The sequence below is a fragment of the Micromys minutus genome (assembly GCF_963924665.1).
Source record: "Micromys minutus genome assembly, chromosome: 24".
NCBI classification, from domain to species: Eukaryota; Metazoa; Chordata; class Mammalia; order Rodentia; family Muridae; genus Micromys; species Micromys minutus.
The window spans coordinates 29,216,175-29,243,504 of NC_137959.1; the positions used below are offsets into that span (position 1 = coordinate 29,216,175).

The 27,330-nt window shown below is 44.1% G+C and overlaps 1 protein-coding gene across 3 annotated transcripts; it reads left to right on the forward strand.

Moving 5' to 3' along the window:
- Positions 1-176: 176 nt before the first annotated feature.
- Positions 177-27,213, forward strand: SLC7A6 (solute carrier family 7 member 6). Of its 3 annotated transcripts, none has more exons than XM_080937087.1 (10): positions 177-220; positions 8,498-9,054; positions 18,265-18,390; positions 20,978-21,122; positions 21,811-21,934; positions 22,189-22,292; positions 22,893-22,989; positions 23,856-24,005; positions 24,372-24,555; positions 25,034-27,213. In XM_080937087.1, exons 2-10 carry the CDS (start codon positions 8,532-8,534, stop codon positions 25,126-25,128), a joined length of 1,548 nt encoding a protein of 515 aa, XP_080793213.1. In that variant the 5' UTR covers positions 177-220; positions 8,498-8,531; the 3' UTR covers positions 25,129-27,213. The 3 variants fall into 3 exon arrangements, with proteins under 3 accessions (XP_080793213.1, XP_080793212.1, XP_080793214.1); XM_080937086.1 differs by having other exon boundaries at positions 214-238; XM_080937088.1 differs by lacking the exon at positions 177-220 and adding an exon at positions 336-447.
- Positions 27,214-27,330: the final 117 nt, after the last annotated feature.

Sequence of the window (27,330 nt, forward strand, 5' to 3'; positions counted from 1 at the left end):
TGCAGGAGGCTGCTCGGCAACGGTACGCCGATCGCTTAGGGCTCCGGCGTGCTCTAGAGCCCGGAAGCAACGCCGCCTGGGGCCCCCGCTCCGAGCCGGGTCCCCAGGCGGCGCGCGCTGTGCTGTCGCGCTCCGGTGCGAGTGACGTGGCGTGGGCGGGGCTTGAGCGGCCCGGGCGACGGCGCGACCGAGCATCCTGGCAGCTCGCGGCCACGAGGAGGTAACTGGCGGGGCCGAGGTGAGGGGCTGGCTCCGGCTCGGCCCGGGGCCGTCTAGTGTGCGGCCGAACGCTCTGCGTGGCCTCCGTCGCCGCGTGCTGGATGCGGGCCGGAAACCGCGTGGGGTGGAGGGCGCGGGAGAGACGCCGCGGCTGAGAGGAGGACGCCGGGAGCGTGGATCCCTGAGTGGACGGTGGTGCGCGAAAGACGCAGGCGCGCGCGCGCGTATGTATGTATGTGAGAGAGGGAGAGGGAGAGAGGGAGAAAGCTCCTGAGTGGCTTTGTGAGTGTGCAAGATCCCGAGTGTGAGGGGGTACTGTGTATGGAAAGCTTCGAGGCGGTGAGTGTGGGAGACTGTGTGTGTGTGTGTGTGTGTGTGTGTGTGTGTGTGTGTGTAGCGGAAAAACCCAGAGCTTGAGGAAAAAGACTGTGGGCGTGAGGGTGACTCTGGAGTGTGTGCGACCCTGAGAGAGACGAAGACGGTGAAGGAGGTCTGAGTGGGAGAAAAACGAAGGGCGTAAAGACTGAAGGACTGCTTCCTTCGCAGTCCGTGACGGTGTGAGCCTGAGTGATCCTCCCTGGAGCACGGAGAGGCGGCGAGGAGGAGGAGGAGGAAGCTGTTGTGCGAGGGACCGTGAGTGTGAGGAGGGTAGAGAATGCAGGGCCGGTGTGTGAAGTGTGTGAATGCAGGAATGCGGCTTCTTGGGGCTGTTGAAACCTCTGGCTCATGTTGTGTTGGGACTTAAGAGTGCTGAGGTATTGGCATTTGGGAACACGGTGCTCTTGTTGTGCTCTTTTGAGTGTCTCCACATTTTGTCATCTCATTGGACCATCTTATGATATTCTGAAAATTCTGTACTGTGCACTAAGCCAAAAGGCTGGTCACCGTGTTGTGTAATGGGTCAGTATAAATAGAAAACATCTAATTTAACAAGTCTTGGGGAACCAATCACCAGCACTGGGTTATGTGTTGGAAAGAGTAACACTTCGCTGTTAGTAGGGGCGCAGCCGGGCAGGGACGGCCCCTCAGTTTGGGGCAGCTAATCTAACAGGCTGTATAGCAGTATGCTGAGCTGTTTGGCTCCTTATACCTGAGAGCCGATCCCGGATTTGAAGACTTGGCAGGAGCAGATTTAAAGTCTGCAGCTGCTTCCTGAAGTAACTTTTACCTCTTTTACCTGGCGAGGTCCTTCATGAAGCTACTCAGGCTTCCCATTTTGTTAAAGTTCTATTGTGATTTCATACAGGTGGCTTTTGCATGCAGATTTGGGTCTTAGGCTGTTGACTTGAGTTATATTTGGGTTTTCTTTCCTGGCAAATGTGTGGAAAAAAATCATAGTCTTGACGGAGATGGATGACCTTGGGATAGCACTTGCCATACACATCTTGGGTTTCGTTTCTAGCACCTTGAAACAGAGAGAGAGAGAGAGAGAGAGAGAGAGAGAGAGAGAGAGAGAGAGAGAGAGAGAGAGAGAGAGAGAGAGAGAGAGGGAGGGAGGCAGGGAGAGAGGGAGAGAGAGAGAGAGAGAGAGAGAGAGAGAGAGAGAGAGAGAGAGAGAGAGAGAGAGAGGACAAAGATAGAGACCATAAGCTAGATTTCCCCATCTTCCCCTTTTGGAGACAGGGTTTCTCTATGTAACCCTGACTGGACTCATCTCAGTAGACATGGTTGGCTTTGAGCTCAGAGATTAGCCTGCCTCCCCCGTCCCCCCAACTAACACCACTATGCCTGGCTTTTTTTTTTTTTTTTTTTTTTTTTTTTTGTAAAGGAAAAGTGTATTTCAGTTATGTGGCTGATCTACCAAGTTTCTTGGTAGAGGAAATTTCCTGACATTTCTGCTTTCTTGCTATAGTCTCCAAAGTATGGAGATGTTTCTACAAAAGTTACGTAAATAATGCTCTTAGGACCTGAGACTCTGGAGCTATAGCTATCAGGAAGGGAAGGATTTGGGATGACCAGGATAGTTTTCTGATATCAATTTTTTTGTTGCTGTTTTGTTTTTAGAGTCAGGGTTTCTGGGTGTCCTGGAACTCACTCTATAGACTAGGCTGGCCTTGAACTCAGAGATCTTCCTTCCTCTGCCTCCTTACAGGAAGAAATGTCATCCTGATGCTTTCTATAAGCTAATTTTTTTTGATAAGTAACTAAGAACTCATTTTTTGTAACAGATTGAATGGCCAAAACAGAGAAGTAGAATTAGTCCTTGCTGTAAGGAATCATTTTCTTCTTGGTACCTGATCCATTTGTGATCAAACAACCAGAGCCATGTAAAAGACTGTATAGCAAATACTGTTGAAGTAAGAGTATCTTATCCATTGTGATTGGAAGCAAATTATATCTGTTACCTAAAACGAAAAACAATTTTTGTTATTTGAAAAACAAGAGCTACAGTAAATATATGGACAACTTTTGTTGCAGTTGCATTTTTTTATATTAATTTACTTTTTTCTTTAAAAATTGCTCGTGGTAGTTTACTTATTAAATTTTCATGAAGAAATTGTAGGGTCCTGCGAAACTCATTTATAACCTGCTGCAAGAGCAGGAAAATGAAATCCTTCGAGAAACTGCTGTTTCCTCCTCTTCTTCCTCCTCTTCCACCTCATCCTCCTCTTTCTCTTCCCCCTACTCCCCTCCTTCTTCTCGTCCTCCTATTCTTTTTAGTGCTGGGGATTGAACCCATTTCAAGCCTCAACCCTCCTAAATATGCACTCTACCCAGTGATTCACACTGTCAGCCTCAGGATGTGTCTTTTCAAGTAGAGTGTAACATTGTTATTTCCCGAATAGGATCTTTTGGGGGTACATTGATTGATTAATGGATTTTTTTTTTTTTTTTAGCTGATTTAGAGAAATCAGCATGCTTTTTAAATTCTTTTATTTTCCATGCATATGTGAATGTGGGCACATTAGACCCATGGAATGCGGAATCAGAGGACAGCCTTTGGGAGTTGGTTCTTATCTTCCAACTTGTTGAGACAAACAAAATTCTGTCTTGCTGATTGTTACTGCCCAAGTACTCCAGGCTATCTGGTGACATGCTTCCTGCTAGTTTTTTCTATCTCAGTCTCCTACCTGGCCCTCTTGCAGTGCTGAGATTACAGATGTACATCTGGCTTTTTTTATGGGTTCTGGGAATTGAACTTGGGTCATCAGTATGTGAGTACTGTTTCCCCGCTGAGCCACTTTTTTGGCCTCTGTTTTGAGCTATAGCCTCTCTTAGTTAAGGCTACACTTCAGTTTGTTATCCTTCTACCTCAGTTATGCTCCCCAGTTTTACCAGTATAGGTTTGTACCGCCATGCTGGGCTCCCAACTTCCTTCTGATTGATCTTTATTTTCTTTCTTTTTTTGAAACACACTGTCATGTAGCCTAGGCTAGAATGTCATGTCTCCTTGGCTGGCTTTGCGTTTGATACATAGTTGAGGAAAAGTGATTTTGGTCCTTTTGCCTTCACTTTCTGAGTTCTGAGATTACAGGCCTGGGCATCTATGCTGGGTTTATGATGTACTGGAGAGCAAACCCAGGGTTTTGCATACTGGGCAAATACTCTGACAACTAAGCTGTATACCCTATCTGTTTGGGGTTTTTTAATTTTAAGTTTTCTTCTTTTCTCAGTAACTTATTTATGCCTTTATAGTTACAGTGATTTCCTATAGATCTATAGATTGCATATAGGGGGATTTGCTTTGTAGCCAATCCAACACTATTAATAGTATCTTTTTTTAAAGATTTATTTATTTTATGTGAGTATGCTGTCACTGCCTTCAGACACACTGGAAAAGAGCATCAGCTCCTATTACAGGTGGTTGTGTGAGCCACCCTGTGGTTGCTGGGATTTGAACTCAGGACCTCTGGAAGAGCAGTCAGCACTCTTAACTGCTGAGCCATCTCTCCAGCCCCCTATTAATAGTATCTTTAGCTGAATAATTAAAATCTGCTATTTCAGATAGACTTGGTACACTCCTGTAGAGGCAAGTGTGAGGTCACCTGGAGTACAGACCTGTGTCATCAAACCAGCTCTGTTGTAACTTATTAGTTATATCTCTTTAATATTTTTTTAATTGTTGCCCTAATTTTACAGTGTAAATCTTTTACTGGCCTCCGGGGAACAGGGCCATAATTATATGGTTGGCAGGTTCTCTACCACTGAGCTATGCTTTATAAAGTGTCACGAATCTTTAATTACATCTACCCTTAAATGATATTTTCCTTCACTGTAACGTAAGAACCTTACAACAGTATTTTTCCAATAATTTTTGCCTCCTATTTTTTTAATGGTAGTATTGCCATACATTTTTTTTTTCTTTATGCTACAAACCTACAGTGCATTTCTGCAATTTTTTTTCTTCAGGCGTTGTTTATATTCTAAATAAATTTAACTTAGTTTTGTTTTCCACTTAAGGCTATTTGATGGTGGTTGTTTTATTTTGTCTATTCAGATTACAGACCACTGATTGCCCCTGGTTCTCGATTATATTTATTTTGAACAGTCTGTTTGATGTTTCTAATCTTTCAGTCCTCTCTAAGTCTGGACGTGCTGATGACTTGCCTCTCAAAAGTGGGTTGTTTTTCTTCCTCTCCTTCTCCTCCTTTTATAACTTACACTTTGTTAGGGATTGCCATACTTTGTAGAACAGGAGAAAACTGAGGTATATAATTTTTATTCTGAGAAATGGGAATGACCCTTTTGTAAGGTTGTTGGTAGAAGAGTTTGATTTGTGTTGGGTTTTTGTTGTTGCCTTAAGTAACATTGCCTTCGGAATCTCCTGGTGTTTCTGGGCTTGGGCTTGGTTTGCTTTGCTATGGGGAAGACATTTTCCCAAAGCTTATGCTCTATTCTCAGCTTTAGCCCTTCTCGGCATACAGCCTGCTCTGTGCAGAACTTCTAGTAGGGGCAGGAGGTTCCCTTTTTCTTTGGGTTCAGCCTCAGTTTCTCTGTGTCTGGGTGGGATGGATCTTTCTGGGTTATTTTGCCTGGCACAGAGGTTATATTTCTCAGTGGTTTTGACTATAATTTCATGTCCCCTCCTCAGGCACAAATGATTTTTTGTTGTTACTTTTCTTTCTTTTGGCTTTTGAGATGGTATACAAATTACTTCCTAATTTTTCTCAAGTGTCTGGCCCAACTTTATCATCATTTCTTCCCATTCATCTTCTAAAATGTTTAATTGTATATATTTGTGTGTGTGCATGAATGTATATGTGTAAGGGTCAGAGACAACTTGTGGTAGTTGGATCTCTCTACCGTATGGAATTTGGGGGTCAAAGTCAGGTTATCAAGCTTGGTGACTAGTGCCTTTACTCACTGAGCCATTTCTCTGGTCCAGGCCTTTACATTTTTATTTAAGAGTTTTATATTGTCTAGTAAAAAAAAAAAATATATATATATATATACATATATATATGTGCACACGTGTGCGTGTGTGTGTGTGCGTGTGTGTGTGTGTGTGTGTACGTACTAACAGCGAGGCTTTTGGAAAGAACAGCTAAAGGTCAGAGAATGGTGAGGTGCAGCTAGCTGGTGAATTCTGGTCTCTTGACTGTGGGATTTCTGATCTTGTCTTTCTTGTTTTCATGCCTGCCATATCACATTGTCTTGTTCTGAGGACATGATCCGTGCCTATACTGACTTTGTTCATTGCTGTGTCTTTACATATAACCCTAGAGAATGAGGTACTTGGCAGGATTTTCTAGAGGAATGTGAGGTGGGGGGTTAGATTTAGAGGAAAGGTAAGAAGTGGCCTTGGGGCATTGTGGCTAAGCAATCCTGGAATGTAGCCATCTGTCCCCAGGAGTTTATTGTAGTTATTTCACAATTTTGCTCTTGGGTTAAAAAAGATAGAGGTTATTTATAATTACTTTGGCCAAACACAGGTTCAAGTGTTATCACGATGAACCTGTTTTGGTTTTGAATAAAGAAAGGACTTTCTCCATGACTGAAGGCGAGAAGAGTTCTAAACTGCTTGTCCCTCATTCAGGTGCTGAACCTGAGATTCTAGGCAAGAGGTCTTCTAGGGCTGTGACTGATTGTAGCACATCCTTGCAGAACAAGCCACATGTGCACTAGTGCCAGGTTGTTCACATACCAAAACAATACCCAGTAACAAACACTCTCAACTAAGTTTTGATGGACTTGAGATTGGAGTGGTCTCTAGGACCAGGCTTTTCTGCCTATCTGTGTATTGAGTTAGGTAGAAAAGGTACCCTGAAGGTCTCTGCACTTCACTCTTATATGAGAGTGTGCACTCCTAGCTATTTACTGGATTTGTTCCCATGGAAACCTGGACTCATTTGACAGACATGTGAAACAAATATGCTTCCACATGCTTGCATAGGGAATCCTGCATAGCTTAGTGCCAAGAATGAGCAGTACTTTCTAGACTCTAATAAGTCTAGTCTTATTAAAGTAGCAGTAGGCTGGGTTCACTCTTCTGAACCTCGAGAAATTTCTCATACCCCAGAAAAGCTTTTTAACTTGGGTCCAAGTCCGGACTCTTGGAAGGGGATTAGGAGAGGTAAGGCAAGGGTTTTGTGTGGGGTCTGTGGAGATATGATTTTCCCCTAAGAACTTTTCACTCCCCTGAGAACTGACCTTGGTTCCTTTGCTCTGAGGCTTGTGAAGCCAGGATCTGATATAGACATTTTGTTTCATTTTTGCTCTTCTGTCCTCCAGCCACACCCCACCCCCAGTTTTTAAAAAAATGACAGGGTCTCACAATGTAGTTCACACTGACTTTGAACCTGAGATCTCCTTGCCTCAGCCTCCCAATGCTGGTATTACAGGTGTGTGCCAATCTGCATAGTTTTACATCTTTGTTGAATAGGGCAGATTACATTCTTACCTCTAGATGTTATCCCTGTGACCTTTAAGGATTGACTCTAGGAGGTAATTTATGGTCCACCACATTCCTCTTCCTGAAGGTGAGGTAGGTTCAGTGGTTCTGACTCATTACCAGCACAGTACTTGAGGGAGGGAGGTCAGTCTGGGTAGAGTGAGATTTGCTTATCCTTTGGTAGTCTTCTTAGGTACGATGATGTAGAATCCACTTGCCTTTGGTTTGGTCCAACTGTGACCCAAAAAGAGTGAGTGTGTTTATAGACACACACATGCCATCTTCAAGATGCTTTCCAGTGCTGGCTCTGTAACTAAGAGAAGACAATGGCTTTGGTTAGGTAACAATACTCTGGGAATTATTTTGGGAGAATTGCTTTGTAGCCTCAGATGGTAGTGAGGAACATGCAAAAGAGAAAAGCAAATAAGCCAGAAAGCAAATAATTTGGTTAGCTCCAAGTTAGGGTGTTACCTTGTAATTTCTTGGATACTTGAGAAAAGAAAGATATTGAATCAGTAAGCAGAAATATGTGGAGTAAGGTGGGTGTTGTGTACATGGTGATACTTGGGTATGTTTTCATGAAGATCTCTGCAATAATTTCTTTTTTTTTTTTTTGAGACAGAGTTTCTCTGTTTTGTCTTGGCTGTCTGGAAACTCATTCTCTTTACTATGTAGATGAGGCTGGCTTTGAACTCAGAGATATGCCTGTCTCTGCCTCCCTGGTCTGGGATTAAAGCTGTGTGCAAACACATTGAGCCATATTAGTGGTAAAAGATTTTCTCAGCATCTTCTTAAACCTTCCTTCCATGTAACTGAATAGTTTTTCACATGTGCCTGAATTCCTATAGAATTCGTGTTTATAGTAGAAATCACTGTTTACATATAGCTAAGTGGCAAGATTTCCTGGAATGATCTTTCTAGTCTTTCCTTGTGGTCTCACTCGTCTTTCAAGCTTGTGAGTGCTATGTGTCTGGTTTTCTCTGAAACAAAGTTAGTGAGTTTTAACACTTTTAGTTCTTCTAGCACTTGAGTTTCAGATCACCTTGGTCTTTACAGTGAGTTCCAGGATAGCCAGGACTACACAGGCAGACTTTGTCTCAAACAGTTAAAAAAATAGAATTGAGCAAAACTAGGGAGAATCTACTTTGGACAAATACAGTTTTGCTCATCTCTTTGCTCAGTAAGACAGATCTCTTGTTGGAAGTTGTCCTTAGGTTGGAACTGAGTGCTCACGTTGTATTACTTAGGAGCACTGGATACTACTTACTTCCACTTATCTGTGTCTTACGATTGTTGAATCTGGGACAATCCTGTTGTGTTGTATGTGTTGCATGCTCTACCTAAGCAGGTGGTGGGCAGGGAAATCTGTTTGACTGGCAGGTGTAACTAAGCCAGCATCATACAAGCTCATGCCGCTAGACTTGACATACTTGCTTTCTTTGCCAGGCCACAGTAAACGGGTGTACAGGAACCATTTACCATGGAAGCCAGGGAGCTTGGGAGCCCCACACCTACCTACCATCTTCTCCCCAAGGCCAACCAGCACACTGTAAAAGAAGATGCCAGCTCACCATCGCAAGGGTCTCCAGAAACTATGCAGCTGAAGAAGGAGATCTCCTTGCTGAACGGGGTCAGCTTGGTGGTGGGCAACATGATTGGCTCAGGGATCTTTGTCTCACCCAAGGGTGTTCTAAAATACACGGCTTCCTATGGGTTGTCACTTGTAGTGTGGGCCATTGGTGGGCTCTTCTCTGTTGTGGGTGCCCTCTGTTATGCAGAATTGGGGACCACTATCACCAAGTCAGGGGCTAGCTATGCTTATATTCTAGAGGCCTTCGGGGGCTTCATTGCCTTTATCCGTCTGTGGGTCTCACTTCTAATTGTTGAGCCCACCAGCCAGGCCATCATCGCCATCACCTTCGCCAACTATATCATCAAGCCCTCCTTCCCCACCTGCGATCCTCCATACGTGGCCTGCCGGCTCCTCGCTGCTGCCTGCATATGTAAGTATGGGCGGGGAGCATGTGTGGAGGTGTGGGGTGCTATGTTATTTGTGTGGATACCTGATACCTTGAATGTTTTATTTTGCTCTTTGGGGAAGAGGGAAGGTGTGAGGCATCAAACCTTTTGAAAAAAATAGTTTCATCACTTATTTGGTTCTGAGAGATGAGTAAACAGAAAAGATGGGGAATGGGAGAAGTTTGAGTCTGCTCATGGCTTTTGGGGCCTTAGGTTCCTCTTATTCTTAGCTGTCCCATATTTCTGTTCCCTACCCTATGAGGCAGGTTGATACATGTCTTGTAGTTGTCTTACCAAATGATTTTTTTTTTTAAATCTCCCTTGGAGGGCCAGCAAGGTATTTTGAATGATGTCAACATCACTATTTGTAACTTATCTCAGAGAGCAAGTCAGAGCAAGGATATTTAGTGCGACAGCTAAGTCCTTGTGCTCCCAGCTTTTCATTAGAAACTAGTTTAAAGGCATCAGTGAGGAACTAGGCTTCTCTGGATGATGGGGGTCCCTCTTTCCTGTCACTGCTGCTTTTTGTGACCTGTTCTAATAAGCAACAGGCACCACACCAAATGGCCTTTTCCCGTTGGTGTTTCAGATTTCTTTACACTGACTTTGTAAACAAGCTGTGCCTGCTGCTACTGAGAGGAACATGGCTTGTGCTTTTTCCAACCAAGTGTGAGATATCCCAAGGGATCCCTATTTCTTTTCTTTTAGGAGTGGAGAAAAGGATATTTAGTGTGAAATCGTGGACATGAGAGAATTGCTATGAACTTAGCCAGTCTTGTAGGGCTGGTGACGTGGCTAGTGCCCAATCTTGTGCTTCCAGAAGTACTTAATTATAGTCTGTTCTTCTTCTTCTTCTTCTTCTTCTTCTTCTTCTTCTTCTTCTTCTTCTTCTTCTTCTTCTTCTTCTTCTTCTTCTTCTTCTTCTTCTTCTTCTTCTTCTTCTTCTTCTTCTTTTTAAATCTCTGTTTGCAAAAACTTTGGTTGTAAATATAGTTTATTGACAATTTAAAAAATAGATCAATAATACCTTGGAGTAAGCAAAAAAACGATTATAGTGTACCTTGCCTTCTGCCTTTAAGGGTTTTGTTAAAGGCAAACAATAAAGGTAACTCTTCGTATTCCTTGAGACAGGGAAAATAGATACTCCTGGGAAGAGTAAGCAAGCCAGGATTCGGCTACACGTCCTTTTTTCCTTGGTTCTCTGTCTAATAGGGTTTTACCACAGTTTCTGGCCTTGCTGAGATCTTTACAGACTGACTTTAGGCAGGTGTCACATTTAGGCACAGTTTTAGTCCCAGTACTTTGGAAACAGAGACAGTCATATTTCTGTGAATTGAGAGTAGCTTATTATACACAGTTCCAGGCCAGCCAGGGCTACATACTGCAGATCCTGACTCAAAGCAATCAGACAAACAAACAAAAAATAAAATAAAATGGGTGGTGGTACGCTTGGGAGGGAGAGGCAGGTGGATCTCTGAATTTAAGACTAATTTACTTTATAAAGTGAGTTTTAGGACAGCTAGGACTACACAATGAAACCCTGTCTTAAAAACCAAATCAAAACAAAAACCAGGACAGTAGTTTTATGAAGTGAGCTTGCTGGCTCACACCTATAATCCCATTACTTGGGAAGCAGAGGCAAAAAGGATTGCCAAGGCTAACTTGGGCTTCATACCAGACCAGCCAGGACTACTTCTTAAATAAGCAAATAACCTGGTGAATATCTCCCTAGGTAAAGGCACTTAACCGCCAAGGTTGACAGTTTGAATTGCCCCATAGGATCACATGGTGGGAAGAGAAAACCTACTTCCACAGCTGTGTTCTGACCTCCATAAGTGAGAGCACTCACACACAGTAAATAAAGCTAAGAAAATTTAAAGGTCATTTTAGAGCATCCGCATGTTTCTTGGCATTGAGTTGTACAAGGGAAATTCTTGTGTACAAGGGAATGGATACAACCAAGTATAGACTCGGTCATGTATTATGCAGTTGCTTTTTAGAAGGCTTTATGCATTTGTGTTCCTATGTGAGCACCTGACAGCCTGTGCATTGGTTTGACAGCAGTAGTGTGATTCAGAGAGCAGCCAAGCCCAAGGGGACTGGTATATATGATTTGTTTTTTGTTTTTATTTTATAAATGTATTCATGTGTATGGGCATTTTGCCTGTATGTATGTCTATGTACCATGTGTGTGCCTACTGCCCTCAGAGACCAGAAAAGACAGTAGATGTACCGAAACTGCAGTTCTTGATGGTTTTGAGCAGCTGTGTAAGTGCTCGGTCCTCTGTCCTCTAGAAGAGGAGCCACTGAGTATCTGTCTCTCTAGCCCCATGTTTTTGTTTTAAATTTTATGTATATAAGTGTTTTGCCAGAATATATGTCTGCACCATACCATACATGATGCCCTCAGAGGTCAGAAAACAATGCCAAATCCCCCAGAACTGGACTTACGGTTGGTTGTGAGCTGCCATATTTATGCTAGGAATCATACCCGACTCCTTTCCAAGAGTAACAAATGCTGAGCCATCTCTGCAGCCCCTATAGTTTTTGACACATGAAAGATTATTATTTTTCATTTGCTAACCCTCCTACCCCCTTATGATTCTTCTCATGTTTTCTAGGCCCATCCTCATACCAAGAATTTATCTTTTGATTGAAGGATTAGCATCACCTCCTAGAAATGTAGCCATGAGGTTTCTGGTTCTCTTTGACTCACAGTGTATTTATCCAGATTTCATAGGATTGCAATCATGAGCCCCCTTTCTCAGAAGCACAAGCATTTCCAGAATTTAGATCTGAGGGCAGGAGCTTGTCAGAAGTAAGGCAAAGTTATAAAATAAAAGCATGTTGCATAAAGCCTCTAACCAATGAGGCTTTGGGGATTTTTTTTTTTTTTTTTTTTTTTGAATTTAGGTCTTAAGTTTAGACTTTAAACAGAGCTTAGATATGGTAGGAAGGAGACTGTCCAGTATGATCTCTGGAGACATACATTCTGAGGTGAAAAAAAAAAAGAAGGATCCTTGCTGAGTTCTGTGTAAGGTTTTGATAGGTAGGAGGTGACGTTTTGAAATTAAGACATCGAAAGGTCCACCTTGTTGGAAGCTGAGATAAGATGTTAGAGAAGTACACCTTGTTGACTGGAAGACAGCTAAAGATTTTGATTTTCTAACCTAAGGCTAGAGAGATGGCTCAGTCATTAAGAACACTTACTGGGCAGGATAGGGTGGTGGTGCACACCTTTAATCCCACCACTTGGGAGGCAGAGAGAGTTCGGGCCAGACTGGTCTGTGGAGTAAGTTCCAGGACAGCCAGTGCTACATAGAAAACTCTGTCTCCAACATCAACAAGAGCCCTTTACTGCTTACTGCTTATTCTTCCAGAAAACTTGAGTTCAGTTCTAAGCACCTACCTCAGGTGGCTTACTTCTGCCAATCACTTCAGCCCCAGGGGTAGTCAGTGCTTCTGGCCTTCATGTTTACCCACACTCAAGTGCACATAACCTACATGTTGGCACATACATACAAATAACTAAAACTAATAAAAATAAGCATTAATTTTGTTTTTTCAGATAGGGTCTCACTCATAGACCAGTGGGCCTTAAACTCTAAGAGATCTGATTTCCTCTTGTCTCCCAAGTGTGGAGATCACATGTGCTTTAAGACCAAGTTTTGTTCTAGAATGTAGAATCCAGAAAGTGTCCATATGTTTAGTCATGGATCATAGGCTATGAGGCCCATTATGTAGGCTGTTTTGGCCCACAAACTTGTTAGGCCTGTACAATTGGCAATTGTACAGTTCCCTCTCTTTCTCCCACGGCTCTCCCTCTCCTTCTCCCCTTCCCCTCCCTCCCTTCCTCCCTCCTTTCCTTCCTTCCTTCCTCTATAGATCAGAGTGACCTGGAACTTGCTAAATAATCCATGTCTGCCTCAGTCTCCTGAATATTGGTGTGGTAACACATTTCTGTAATCTCAGCATGTGGGAAGATGAGGCAGGAGACTGGCCATTTTTTTTTAGTTTAAAGGCCGATCTGGGCTAGAAAGTGAGGACTGAGCCAGCCTGAGCTACAAAGTAAGATCATGTCTCTAAAACAAACAGAAAAAAATTAGAAGATGACTTTCTCTTGAAAAATCAAGGGTTCTTCAAGTTTGAACACCATTCCTGTCACTCAGCCATGTTTGAGCAGCTGATGCCTCTGTTAAATGTTGTATGTGGTTCCCAGTCAACTTCAGGTTTCTGCTTCTCATACTTGCTTTTTTTCTCTTCTTTTTCCTCACACTTTATATTCAGACTTTGTTGACTTTCCCATTTTTTGTTGCTTTTTTTTGTTTTGTTTAATTTTTTTTTTTTTTTTTTGAGAAAGAGTGGGCTAGAATTCACTATGTAGATCAAGCTGGCCTGAACCTCACAGAGGTCCGCCCACCTCTGTTTTCTTATTGCTTGGATTAAAGGTGTGTATGGCTGTTTTCTGCTGTGGATTGCTTTTTTTAATCTTTTGTAAATTATTTGCCTTTTTTTCTTTTAAAAGACTTATTTATTTATTATATATAGTACACTGTAGCTGTCTTCAGACACACCAGAGGAGGGCATCAGATCCCATTACAGATGGTTGTGAGCCACCGTGTGGTTGCTGGGAATTGAACTCAGGACCTCTGGAAGAGCAGTCAGTGCTCTTAACCACGGAGCCATCTCTTCAGTGAGAGAGAGAGAGAGAAAGAGGAGGGAAGTGGGGTGTTGTATGTGAGTGTATGCCACATGTCAGCCAGTGCCCACAGAAGTCAGAAGAGGGCATTGCATCCCTTGGAAGCTGGTGGTACTGGAAGTTGTAAGCTGCTTACTGTGCATGCTGAGAACCAAACTCAGGTCCTCTGGAAGGGCAGCAAACCCTACCATGCCATCTTTAGCCTTCCCATTTGTATTGCTTTCTTGATCCCTGACAGTATTGCTGCTTCAGCCACTGTCTTTCCACTGCTTTCCTCATTCCATTCTCAGGTTTCATTTAGCAGGGAAATCTAAAAATTGGTGGTGGTTGTAGAATTTCAGGTTGTCTTACTTATTATCCTTAAGTAGTGGTTTTCAGTGGGACTGAAGGCATTTGCCACTACTTTTGGCTAAAAATTTTAAATTATATAAGTTTGTGTGTGTACACATACATGTGCATATCATGGCATATGTGTAGAGATCAGACCCAGCAGAAGAGTAGGTTCTCTCTTTTCACTGAGAGGGTCCTGGGGATGCTCGGCAGCAAGTGCCTTTATCTTATGAAGCTACATAAGGTTATGAGAGAGAGGAAGGAAGAAAGGGAGAAAGGGAGGGAGGGAGGGAAGGAAGGAAGGAAGGAAGGAAGAAAGGGAAGGAAGGAAGGAAGGAAGGGAGGAAAAAGGAGGCAAAGAGTAGATAAAGGTGAGGGAGAGAGAAGGTGAGGGAGAGAGAAGGTGAGGGAGGGTGAGGGAGAGGAGGTGAGGGAGGGTGAGGGAGAGAGTTGCATGCACACATGTGTGCACAGGCACCTGCCCATCTGTGGAGGTCATGAGATAACTTTTAGGAGTGTGTTTTCTTTTTCCACTGTGTGGGTCCTAGAGGTCAAACTCAAGTTGTCAACCTAGATGACAAGTACTGTTATTTCCTGAACCATCTTACTTGCCTACCCTTGAATTTCTACTTCTCCTACCTCTACTTTCCAAATGCTAGGATGATAGGCTAGTGCAGCCGCCAGGTTTGGTTTGGATCTGTGTTGTTACATAGAATTGTACTCCTCTCTCTATTCCTAGTGAATGTTTTCCTAAACACCAACCTGCTTTTGTGAGGATATGGACGGTGTTCCCAAACCCCAGTTCCCAGCCCTGCTCTGTGGAAATAGGGAACTGGGACTTGGTATAGATGGTATTGCAGTTTAGGCTGCCTTGGACCTGACATTTATGTCTTTTGTTAAGTAAGGCCACAGCGTGGCCTGGTAGAACAGCTTTGGGCAGTATGCTTCCCCTTCCTTTCTCTGTGCTCTGCCTTGTCCCTCAGTCTATAGTTTTTGTCATGGCTTAGGGAGGTTCCTTAAACTCCAGCTGTTTGAATGCAGCTTACTAGAAGAAGGACAAAGGAAGGAATGCTTAGCTTCAGAGATACTCCCTGAGGCCCAACCTAAAACATCTGTTCATGTCCTTAGGGAAAATCTAAGTAGTTAATCTACCTGTGAGGAAGTCTGGACGTGTCTGGGGTAGCCATGACTTTGGCTAAAGTTTCTATTAAGGAGAAAGGAGGGAAAATACTGGAAGGTGACAAATAAGTCTGCTACAGAGTGACTTTGGGGAACAAGTTCCCAGAAGGGTTAGGCTAGGCTCAGTGGTAGAATATCTGGATAGCATGCAGAGCATGTTGTGTTCAGTCCCTAGAACCACCAGGACAAACTAAAAATAAGCAATCGGAGAGCCTTGGAGACTGTTGTATAGGTCCGTGCTCATTGATGTTGGCTTGGAAATATGATCAAAATAGGGAAGGTGTGAGTTGTAGCAGCTGGCCTCTAGGCTGTCTGGTAAGCTGGAAGGGGCTGGGAGATCCTGGAAGCACACTGGGTATGGGCCTGTAGTGAAATTTTGTTTGCTAATTAGAAGCAGGCAAGCAGTCAAGGGATATTTGGCTTCTGGTTGGTAGACTGTGTTCTTTGGCAAGATTGAGAGCGTGAGGCAAGTTAGGTGCCTGGGGCCAGCTCTGAGGATATATTCACCCTGGGATTCCTTTGCTTGATTCCCTGAGAGAGGGAGTGTTTCTTACATTTTGTGCCCTGGGCATTTGACTTACTTCATTCTACTGGTCTGCTCTCTGGCAAGTGAGCTGTGGCTCATTAAGTACTTTTGTTGAGAAAGAAGCATATGCTTGGTGAATAAATCAAAATGTAAAAGAATACATCGTAGAGACTGGCTCCTTTCCTCTCCAGCCCTTTAGTCTTTTTGAGTTAGTTTTACTGCCCAGGTGCCTTTGGTGCCCTGCTGGGACTTCCTGAGCCTTGCCTTCCCTCATCCTTTGATATAGTCATTGGCTCCAGTGCATGCTGTGTTTACTTGTGTGTAGAAATGACCACAACTGCAGGGAGTCTGCAAACCAGTAGAGGGAGGGAGAGAGGAGCAAGCTGGAGAGACTAGTGTGTGCTGGCTCAGTGAACCCAGCTAGGTTTTTGTGTCTCTTCTATGATGTCAGTTTGGGGGTCTTTCTCTGTCTCTATCTCGCCTTTGTCTCCCATCTCCATCTTTTCATTCCTATGCATTTCTTTGTATTTCAGCCTTTCCTCCCCACAAGTTCATGCCTTCTTTCTTCTGTTTCTTCTGTGGTTTCTGCTTTTTTTCTCTGCTTGCAGTTCTGTTTTGCTATTAGTCAGGGCGTCTATGGTTTACAACTTCATGCAGTTCTAGACTCTAAGGGTAGCTTGTTGCTATTAGACTCACTCGGTATTCTGGGAAAGATAACTTACAGGCCCACATTGGATCCATCGTTTGGCTTGAGCAAGTCCTAAGAAGGAAATGGACAAGTACCTCAAAATGTGCTTACTGTATTATATTGGTGGCTGTTGTTTACTGGTGGCTGTTAACTGTGTATGTTAGCTGAGCACATACCCAGGCTTAGCCAGGAAAAATTTTGATCAGCAGTTGACTCCTGTGAAGATTTTTCAGCAGCACACATTCCTTTGGTTTACCCTTTTCCCACCAACCTACTTAGCCATTGTGACCCTATTCCATATCATTGTTTACCCCCCCCCAGCGAATACCTATATTATTTGCAAGTATATTTAAACTTTTTTTTTCTTATGTGTATGAGTGTTTGCTAGCATGTCTGACTGGTTATCATGGAGGTCAGCAAAAGGGCATCAATTCTCCCGGAACTAGAGTTATAGATGGTTGTGAGTTTCCATGTATGTGCTGGGAATTGAACACTGGTCCTCTGAAAGAGCAGCCAGAGCTCTTAACTGCTGAGCCAACTCTCCAGCCCTACTTGACAGCATATTAAGTGAGGCTCTTGAAATATACTGAAGCTATTCTATCACATGTGGTCATTTTCAAGCTGGCCCTGAACTATTCTTTTGAGTAAAGAAAGATCCACTGTTCTGATAATTGTCCCAGGGAAACTGGCTGTTAACTAAAAGCCATTAATCCCTTGCCTCCAACCAGGGTTCATCATCTCCCCTCTTTGCTGGAATATGAGCTTCAGACACATTATCCACTGTTTGTGGTCTTTCAGAAACAAGACTGAGATACCCAAGGGAGAGATCTTCTGGAATTAGATGTTCTCAGGACGGTAGCATTTGACACTAAGCTGTATTGTGAAGTGAGAATGTGAAAGGGAGAAGAAACTTGGGTTGATCTGCCCATCTTATTTGGGGAAGGTTTTCAGGGGGAGTAGGGGCTGGGCTAGGCCTTGAAGTAGGTGCCAGTAATGGCTTTGACAAGAAGATGGTAAAACTTTGTGTGTGTCTATCTGGCATGGGTAAGGGAAAGTCTACCTAAAGGAGTAAGTAGGTGGGAGTGTGTGCAGTGGCTGAGAGAATGGGCTTCAAGAGTTGATACAAGACAGCGTTTAGGCTTGCTTACAGTTTCAGAGAGTTACAGGGGCATGCCAGGAACATGGTGGCTCTCATGGTGCTGGAGTAGTAGCATGAGCTTTTGAACCCTCAAGCCCACCCCCAGTGACACACTTATTTTCTTCATGTATAAGATGGGGAACAGACGTCTATATTTGGGGGATTGTGAGAATTAGTAGTCAAGAATGCCTGTGAAATTGTCAAGGATATAACACATACACAACTTTAGGTGATTGGTCATCAGAATTCAAATTTACCTCACTTATTAATGGGTCCTTTTTGTCCCTACTGTGTCTTGTGCCTCTCATTTGGCACCTTGGGAGTATGGTTGAGGAAGAGCAGGTGAAGTGAGACTAACCATTCTTGGTGCTAGGGAACACTTCCAGAAGTTGTTCTGGCAGTTTAGAGCTTATATCTGTTCATACATGCCCTAGTAGCTTAGGATACAGTGTAGGGGATTCATGCGTCCTGGGCTGACCTGTGTGCAGGTCCTGCTGTTTACCTGTTTCAGTTCTCATTGTTCTATTGTTCCTCTGACTCAGTCAGGAAGGGCAGAAGGATCCTTTCCATAGCGAGTTTGGGGCCTTGTGTGCTCAGCCTAAGCCTGCCAGTAATACTATGGTTTTTCTTATAGGTCTGCTGACTTTCGTGAACTGTGCCTATGTCAAGTGGGGCACACGCGTACAGGACACATTCACGTATGCCAAGGTCTTGGCCCTCATTGCCATCATTATCATGGGCCTTGTTAAACTGTGCCAGGGTAAGAGGGAAGGAGGTGGGAAGAAGGGTAAATGTCTCCTGGAGTCTCTTTGGCTCCCCGAAGAGGATGTGGGGACTCAGCTAGCTTCATCTCTCAGCACATTTTGAGTATGTTCTAGAGTGTTGTTAGTGAACATGAGAGATGGTTATGAGTCTCTTCCTGGGTTTTGTCAGCCAGGCTAGCTTGGCCAACTAACTGGATATGTTAAATGTCAGGTTTTCCTTAGGGCTCCTATGGAAATAGAGCATTGCAGAAAGCTAGGAAAGCTCCTAGGAGTTCTTGAAACTTGGAGTATAATTGGGTGACTCATTGTAGTCATCTAGGGGTGTACTGATTGTAGTCCTTAGTTACAAAGCAGTGAGTGGGAAACCTGACTTTCCTGGAGAGGGGCAGCAGGGAAGGGGTGCATGGTCATTTTGCAGTATTTATTGTTTATCTGGACTTGTGTTAAGCATTGTATTGAGGAATCTCCCCAAAAAGTCAACTCTAAAAAAAAATGTCAGAATGTTGTAAAATGGGCATTGTCTTTGTCTTTCCTATGTTGGCTTTTTCTTTCTTCCTTCCTTCCTTCCTTCCTTCCTTCCTCCCTCCCTCCCTCCCTCCTTCCTTTCCTTCCTTCCTTCCTTCCTTCCTTCCTTCCTTCCTTCCTTCCTTCTTTTTAAACTTGTGCTAAGGATGGAGCCAGAATACTATGTGTGCTTTGTTATACTTTACCTCTCAGCCACATCCCTAGTCCTTTCAATTAAAAAAAAATTAAAAATTTTAAAGATAAATGTCTTTAACTATATTTTGGGCTGGCCTGTAATTTAGCATATTGCCCAGTTGCTGGGATTAAAGGCATGTTCCACCATATCCAGTTGCATATTGGCTCTTGAAAATGTTTTCATTCTGGGGTCAGAGCAGACTGAGGCTAATGGGCTTTCCAGGTTATCCTGAAAAGTCTTTGGCAAAGGATATCTTCCTCATTTAACAGCCAGTTCTCTATGTTACCAGTCTCCAAACACGGCTGTGTTGTTCACAGTCACCTAGGGGTTACCAGCCTAAGAACTGCCTAGTGCATGTCATGAGAGCACAGCTTTGGGCTGGGGAAGCACTTGCCTAGCCCAGCACTAGTGCCAAGTGACTACAGCTAGGCATCTAGATATCACTGGAGTCTCAGGAATATCTTAGAGTAAACTTGGGCTACTGAGTAACATCCTTCCTCTAAAATATGTGCCTTAGAGAACTACTGCTGTGTGCAGTTTGAGACCCCTGGAAGCTCTTGCTGCACACCTACAGTTTTGCCACATTGAGTTCTAGGTGTAACCTTTTGTCTTAGTCAGGGTTTCTATTCCTGCACAAAACATCATGACCAAGAAGCAAGTTGGGGAGGAAGGGGTTTATTCAGCTTACACTTCCATATCGCTGTTCATCACCAAAGGTATTCAGGACTGGAACCCAAGCAGGTCAGGAAGCAGGAACTGATGCAGAGGCCATGGAGGGATATTATTTACTGGCTTGCTTCCCCTGCCTTGCTCAGCCTGCTTTCTTATAGAACCCAGGTCTACCAGCCCAGGGATGGCACCACCCACAATGGGCTGGGCTCTCCCCCTTTGATCACTAGTTGAGAAAATGCCTTACAGCTGGATCTCATGGAGGCATTTCCCCAACTGAGGCGCCTTTTACTGTGATAACTCCAGCTTGTGTCAAGTTGACACAAAACCAGCCAGTACACCTTTTTTTAAAAAAATATATATATATATATATATTTTGTTTGTGTGACTATGCCACATGTGTGTGGGTTCTGTGGAGGCCAGAAGAGGGTGTCAGATCTCCCTGGAGCTACAGTTACAAGTGGTTGGCCACTGAGCCTTCTTTCTACTCCCAAGTTTAGGCTTTCTGCAGGGGGTGATGACAAACACCTTAGAAGGCTGACTCCTCTTAGAAACTCCATGCTGTCTGCTTGTCTGTCTTGAGCAGCTAGGTAGGCTTTCTATTGGCACTTTTCAGAGGCCCTCAGGGAGACAATCGCTTTGGCTTGGGTTGGTACTCTGAAGGGTGGGGTTGGCCCACTAAGAGATAAAGACCTCAGTTACTCTATAGCCCTTGATTTCCTGCCCCAGACAACTATACCACACCCACTGCAAATAGACTGATAAAACTGCGAGCTCGAAAATTGTACAGTGATCTGAGCCAAGACCTTCTACTGGAAGGTCTGATTGTTAGTGGAAATTACTCTTTTGTGTGAAATGAATGACCAGTGACATCAAAAATGGAAGAAGAACTGACGTCACCTGCAGGAAATGGAAATTCCTTAGGGCCTTGGAAGTAGCATTCCTTTAGAGTGCAGCCAGGCAGGATTTTGCTTTCTTGATCACCTAGTTTTACTAAATAAAACTTAAGTTGAGGGAGTAGATTGGGTGGGGAGGTTCTGGTGATTGTTTCTTTGGTATTAAATCATGTTTTTTTTTTTTTCTTCCCCTGCCCTGTTCTTTTTTTCTTTCTTTTGTTTCATCTTTTTTTCATTCTCCCTCTGTATCCTTTATCTTCTTCATATTCCTTCTATCTGTTTCTTTTACCTGGTCTCCCACCCATCTTTGCCCCACAGGACACACTGAGCACTTTCAGGACGCCTTTAAAGGTTCCTCGTGGAATGTGGGAGACCTCTCTCTTGCCCTGTACTCTGCCCTCTTCTCTTACTCAGGTTGGGACACCCTTAATTTTGTAACAGAAGAAATCAAAAACCCAGAAAGGTAAAGGCGAGATCACACTTTCCAACTTGGCTGGAACTTCTGCTGATGGTGGGCACAGTTGCCCCTTTCCCATAGCTCCTCCCTCTACCTCCCCTCCCCTCATCCTCTCCCTGCTCCCCTTCTCCAGTTAGGAGGGGTTGGGGGCTAGGATGGGAGTGAGTGAATGTGGGAGAGCCCTGGCTCTCACCCTCGTGTTCCGTTGGAGAGCACCCAGGGTCCTTCCTAGAGGAGAGGTCTTTAGTGGGGAGCAGCAGACCCAGCTAGGGCTAAGGTGGCAGGACTTAGCCCTGTGGTGCTGAGACTGTGGCCTGAGTTGCCCGACCTGTTTCTGGCCTACCAGATCACCAGCCTAGCCTCCAGTTCCAGAGGATATTTGCTCCTTGCATTTATCCTGAGATCATAGATGCAAGAACGTTCTAAAGCCATATGGGGCTCATTGGACCTAATGTGATAGGATAAACGAAGCATGAGTCCCTTTTCAGGGAAAGTGCTCTTCTTTCTCCATGGAAAATGCCCAGGAACATGGGACGTATAACCGCCCTGAGGCATACAGGAGAGAGGAGCCTATCTCAAAGACCTGGCAGCCAGTGAACTGTTAAATGTTAGGAAAATTCCAGTGGGTACTGGATGGCTTTTCATTCTCAGCAGAGGTTGGTTCTAGGTAGTCTTATTTCACTTGTCCCGACAGGAATTTGCCCTTGGCCATTGGGATTTCTATGCCAATTGTGACACTCATCTACATCCTGACAAACGTGGCCTATTACACAGTGCTGAACATTCAGGATGTCCATAAGAGTGACGCTGTAGCTGTGGTGAGTCTCTTGGGGCAGGGGGGTTTTCTCATTTGCTCATATGCCTCATGTCCTGAGGATCACATAGTGCTTACTTAGCTCCTGAATGATGTAGTCTTTTTCTGCAGCTGTCTGAGCTCTACAGTGTGAGGGATGGGTTCAGACAGGGCAGACTGTGGGCATTTTAACAAGGGCTGCCTTTGTGCAGAGATCATGGATATAAGAGGGTTACAAACTGTCCTGTGTTGAATATTCCTTCTTTGCTCTGCCTTCAGACATTTGCTGACCAGACATTTGGTATGTTCAGTTGGACCATCCCCATTGCTGTTGCTCTGTCCTGCTTTGGGGGCCTAAATGCATCCATCTTTGCTTCATCAAGGTATTTTGGTTTCTGATAATAGACTGTTCTTAGCACCCACATGGCAGCTCCCATTCATGACTCTAGTTGCAGGGGTACCTGTGCAAGAATAGCGCCTCTTCTTAACGATGGTATTTAAAAGAAGGGCTATGCAGTCCCAGCTGAAACAGGAGGATCCCAAGTTTGAGTCCAGCCAGACCTACATAGGAGACCTTGTCTCTTAAAAAAAAAAAAAAAAAAGCCATTGTAGTAGCTGTAAATTTGTATGATGGCAGAATAAGGGTATCCCTGGTGGGGTGGGGATGCCATTAAGTGGTGGGAATGCACAACATCCCTGGTGGGATGTTGGGAAGGATCTGGTTCAGAAGTAGGAGCCTTGGTAGGTGATAGTGATTCCATTGGAGTGGAGTGGTTAATGGGTAATGGTGGGTTGGTGGGTGAGCATTCCTGGGTAGTGGTGAGGTGCTAATACTTAGACATTTGTGGGTAGCATGAGTAATGGGCTGGGTGTAAGTGGAGCTTGTGATGGTGTCTTCTGTTTTTTCCCTGGGACTCTGAGCTTAGTTTGTCGGAAGAGTATGATCGGATAAGGAGCTGCTGACGCATCTCATCTCCTTACAGGTTGTTTTTTGTGGGCTCTCGTGAGGGCCACCTCCCGAACCTTCTGTCCATGATCCACATTGAGCGCTTTACACCTGTGCCTGCATTATTGTTCAATGTAAGCTTCGTAGGGAGAACGTGGGCTTGGGCAGGTTTGTGCAGGATTCCTAATTTATACTGTACTTTAGGCTTTGTTCCAAAATTTGAAGCATAGTTCATGTTTTTTTTTCTCTAGTGCTTGGGATGGAACTCAGGGCCCCATATAAGTTCGGGAGACATTCTGCCTGTCCCATTCTCTTAGGCACTATTTATTCATTTTCCTCTGCCCTCAGACAAGGTCTTCTTACATTACAAGTTGGTCTTGAGCTTAGATCCTCTTGCCTCAGCCTCTCTGAAGGGCTTTTTCTTTCTTTTAAATCCTTTGTTGATACATCAAGGTGAAAAGATTGGTGAGTAAATTATCTATTTTGTAAGTTTAAGCAGGTCTTGGCTTGTCTTAGAAAGCTAGTCTCTGAAACCCTATCTACTAGGATTCTTTCATACAAGAAGACAAGTAGATATCCCTCTCTCAGAGTGGGTATGAATCCATTGTGTTCATCTCCCTTTCAAAAGCTCCAGGTCACTCTGCTGGTTCTGGAGGCATTTTCTGCCATGTGTATGGCAGGCCTAAAGACCTCTAGGTTAACAGTGTAACTCCCATTGTGGTTGGTATGTTGAGGTCCTCCCTGTCAGTCATCAGAAAGGAAGACTCTACCTTGTTAATCATAGTACTTGCAACAAGGGGAAGCACTAAGTATAGGCAGAGGTAGAGATGTTGCCTTGAAGGTTAATGTAGGCAATGGACCGATCTGTCAAGTGAGAGTCACTGAAAACCAGAGCCAGTCTGGTGAAGCTATTTCAGCTCTGACAGACGGCTGGATGGTGGTGTCTCCTGGTGTGGCTGGAAGTAATGATACCCATTCCCCTTCTTCGCCTATCCCACAGTGCACCATGACACTTATCTACCTCGTCGTGAAGGACGTTTTCCTGCTCATCAACTACTTCAGCTTCAGCTACTGGTTCTTTGTGGGCTTGTCTGTTGTTGGACAGCTCTACCTTCGCTGGAAAGAGCCTGACTGGCCCCGACCTCTCAAGGTCAGCACCTCCTCCTCTTTTCTTTTTTTTTTTTAAGATAGGGCTTCATGTAGTTCAGATTAGAACTAACTATGTGGCCAAGGAGAGTTCAACATGTAAACCTCATGCATACTACCAGGAGGGGGGTCCTCTTCTTTTAAAGACTTATTTTTATGTGCATTGTTATTCTGCCTGCACATCTGTGCAAGGATGGCAGATCCTCTGAAATTGGAGAAAGTTGTGAGCTGCTGTGGGTGCTGGGTATTGAACTTGAGTCCTCTGGAAGAGCCATCTCTCCAGCCCTGGGTCCTCGTCTTTAAAGTGCCTTTTCGATCAAGCTGTGTTCTGTCATCCCTCCCTACTAAATCTCACTCTCCTCTATTTCAGTTGAGCCTCTTTTTTCCCATCGTGTTTTGTGTCTGCTCCTTGTTTCTGGTGGCCGTACCCCTCTTCAGTGACACCATCAATTCCCTCATTGGCATTGGGATTGCCCTCTCTGGGGTCCCTGTCTACTTCTTGGGTGTTTACCTGCCAGAGTCCCGGAGGCCACTCTTTATTAGGAATGCTCTGGGTGAGTGTCTCTTTGCTCCCATTTGCCCCCATTGTTCTCAGGTGAGTGCTTATGCTTAGAGATATGCAGAAGCAGGCTACCAACTCTTCCACCTTCCTTATGGCAAAATTGTGTTCTGTTTTAGGGATAAGGTACTATCTATTTTTAGTGTTCTTGGGTTTGTTGTATTTTTTGAGACAGGGTTTTGTGTAACCCAGGCTAATCTTGAACTCACTATGTAGTTGAGGATGACCCTATACTCCTCATCCTCTTGCCTTTACCTCTCAAGTGCTAGGATTACAGGTGTGTACCACCACACCTGGGAACAAAAGGCTGGGTGTGGAATGGAGAGGCTTGTTGGTTAAAAGGGACAAGACCAGGCTTTGTGTGCCTGTGGGACAGGTGGGAAGGAGTCACATATTCTCTCAGCCTTCTGGTATTGAGATTGTAACTGGAGCAGAGTATATTTGCTAAAGCTGTGCTTCTTATTTTCATTTAGCTACTTTCACCAGAGTAACCCAGAAGCTTTGCTTTTGCGTCTTGACTGAGCTAGATGTAGCTGAAGAGAAAAATGTTGAGAGGAAAACTGACTAGAAGCCAGAGATGACATTCCCTGAAGCCCAGAAGGCTGTGACCACAGCTACCAAAGACCAGTTCCCTAAACCTTCTGAATTAAAGGAGCCTCTTGGTCCACATTCTGTAAGGGGCTTAGGGCCAATGCTCTCTCGTTGGTAAGCTATGGGACAATACCAGTCAGGCCAGCCTGAAGATGGGGACTTCAGTGGGAGGGGAGGTTGGGGCGGGGAATGATTTAGTTTTACTTCTGATGAGTAGATGCAGCCCTGAAGGAATATTAGGTTGACAGCTCTGACTCCTGATGCACAGCCATTTGTAGTTTAATCCAGGAGTCTACAGTGGGCTCCTCATGGGAAATTTTCCTCTGACCAATCCAGCTACTTGATTTTTAGAGGTCTGAAATGCTCCCATTTCTTCCTGTGGCTCAAAATTCTTCCTTGGGGAGAGAGCGCTGTATTCCCTTTTTTGTTTGTTGGGTAGCATGGACAGCCAGGCTTTACTTAACTGACATAGGATCAATGTGTGCCTCCTTTCCTGAATTCTACAAGAGGGGCAACACTCCCTCCCTGGAACTTCACCTTCAAGCAAACAGTAAGCGTGACGGGAAGAAGCCTGTTCAGGATCTAGGCATGAAAGTCTTCTAGTTTGTGGGTCCGAATGTTGGGGAGTCTTTGGGATCTCATTGTGAATAGAGTATCCATCTCCTGAGGAGGTGCTGCCTGTTGATGTTGCTTGGATCATATCAGCAAGATGGTCAGGAGCCTTAGGCAAAGAGGTGAGCTTCTGGCTCATAAAGGAATTCACCTGGGCCACTTGACTGCCCTTCCTAGCTGCATCCATGGTGCTGTGGAACCCTTGAAACAAGGGCTGAGAGAAAACCTCACTACTCCAGCTGAGTGGAGCATCTCTACTACCTGGACAAGCTACAACTGTCACCAGATTTCAACTCCTGTATCTCATTTATTGATATTTAATCCAGAACAGTAGTTGTAACAAACCATTAGTGATCATTTGTCTACAGGATGCAATGAGTGAATTGTGTTTGAAAAAAGTATCTTAAAAGTATCATAATTGGCCTGGTGGCACACACCTGTAATCTGAACACTTGGTACGGAGAGGCATTTGGAGTTTGAATTTGAGGCTAACTTGGGCTACATAATTTCCAGGCAGTCATTCTGGAAAGATCAGACAAGATCCCGTCTCATCATATACCTGTTATACTTTAATATATAGATAGGTCACATGTTATTATCATCTGGCTCAGATCCAGCAAATACAGATGAGCAATTTCATGAGTCAGAAGTCTGGTAATACTGCTATTTTGAAGGAGAGTCCTTTGTTTTATTCAGACCATAGATCTTTGTTCTACTTGGTAAAAAATAAATCTTTGGATTTCTGGTATAAACTGCAAGAGGCCTGGAATGTTCTGCATAAGGTGTTATGCAGAATTCAGGTTGATAACCTGACCCATCAGTTGTCATTGGACTCCTGGAGTCAAGTCATCAAATAGTTTGTTATCTTTAAGAGCCTATTTGAGATTTGCTATGTATGGATTTACAAAAGCCCACTCTGCTGGAAGTGGTCATTAACTTTCTGAAAGCACCAAGCTTTGTTTACAGTCTGAACTATCTTGGGTCATGGGACAGTATACCTGCTTGCCTTCTTTTGTCCAAGGGCTGGTGAGACTGAAGTGTCAGAAAATGCTTGGTACTTGTGCATCTACTGTTTTCTCCCTGTGAAGATCAATGGAAACTTGGAGAAAAAGAGTTTCAACCTCAACCTAGCTCCTGGTAAAGGATAGAAACTATTCTGGTGACCAGACCAGGCTGCCCGTTAAAGCCAAAATGGCAGCTTGGATCTTTGTGAGCAGTTTGTCTACACTAGATTGTACAACTATCTTGATGCCCTTAGACACTGCCATCTTGGACACAGAAGAACCTGCTGTCTTGGCATCCCTCATAGACATTTCATTTTTAAGTTTTGGAATTTGTGAACAATACAGATAATAACTATACGGCAGTCTCCCAGTACCAAACTGGCCCTAGATGCACAGGAGTAACCTTGGATATATGCTTGTTCAATAAAGACTTAAGGGGAGTATGATCACAGTTGCCATTGGTTCTGGCCATGTATCTGGGAGAGGGTGACATTCCTACTGTCATGGTTGGGAATCCTGTCTGATAATAAGGAGTTTTATGCAAGGACTGACTTGCCTAAACT

Coding starts and splice junctions, on each gene's coding strand:
- SLC7A6 (XM_080937087.1), top strand. CDS start 8,532: ATGGAAGCCAGGGAGCTTGGGAGCCCCACACCTACCTACCATCTTCTC. Junction 18,391..20,977: donor CCTTGTTAAACTGTGCCAGG/GTAAGAGGGAAG, acceptor TTTGCCCCACAG/GACACACTGAGCACTTTCAG. Junction 24,006..24,371: donor ACTGGCCCCGACCTCTCAAG/GTCAGCACCTCC, acceptor CCTCTATTTCAG/TTGAGCCTCTTTTTTCCCAT.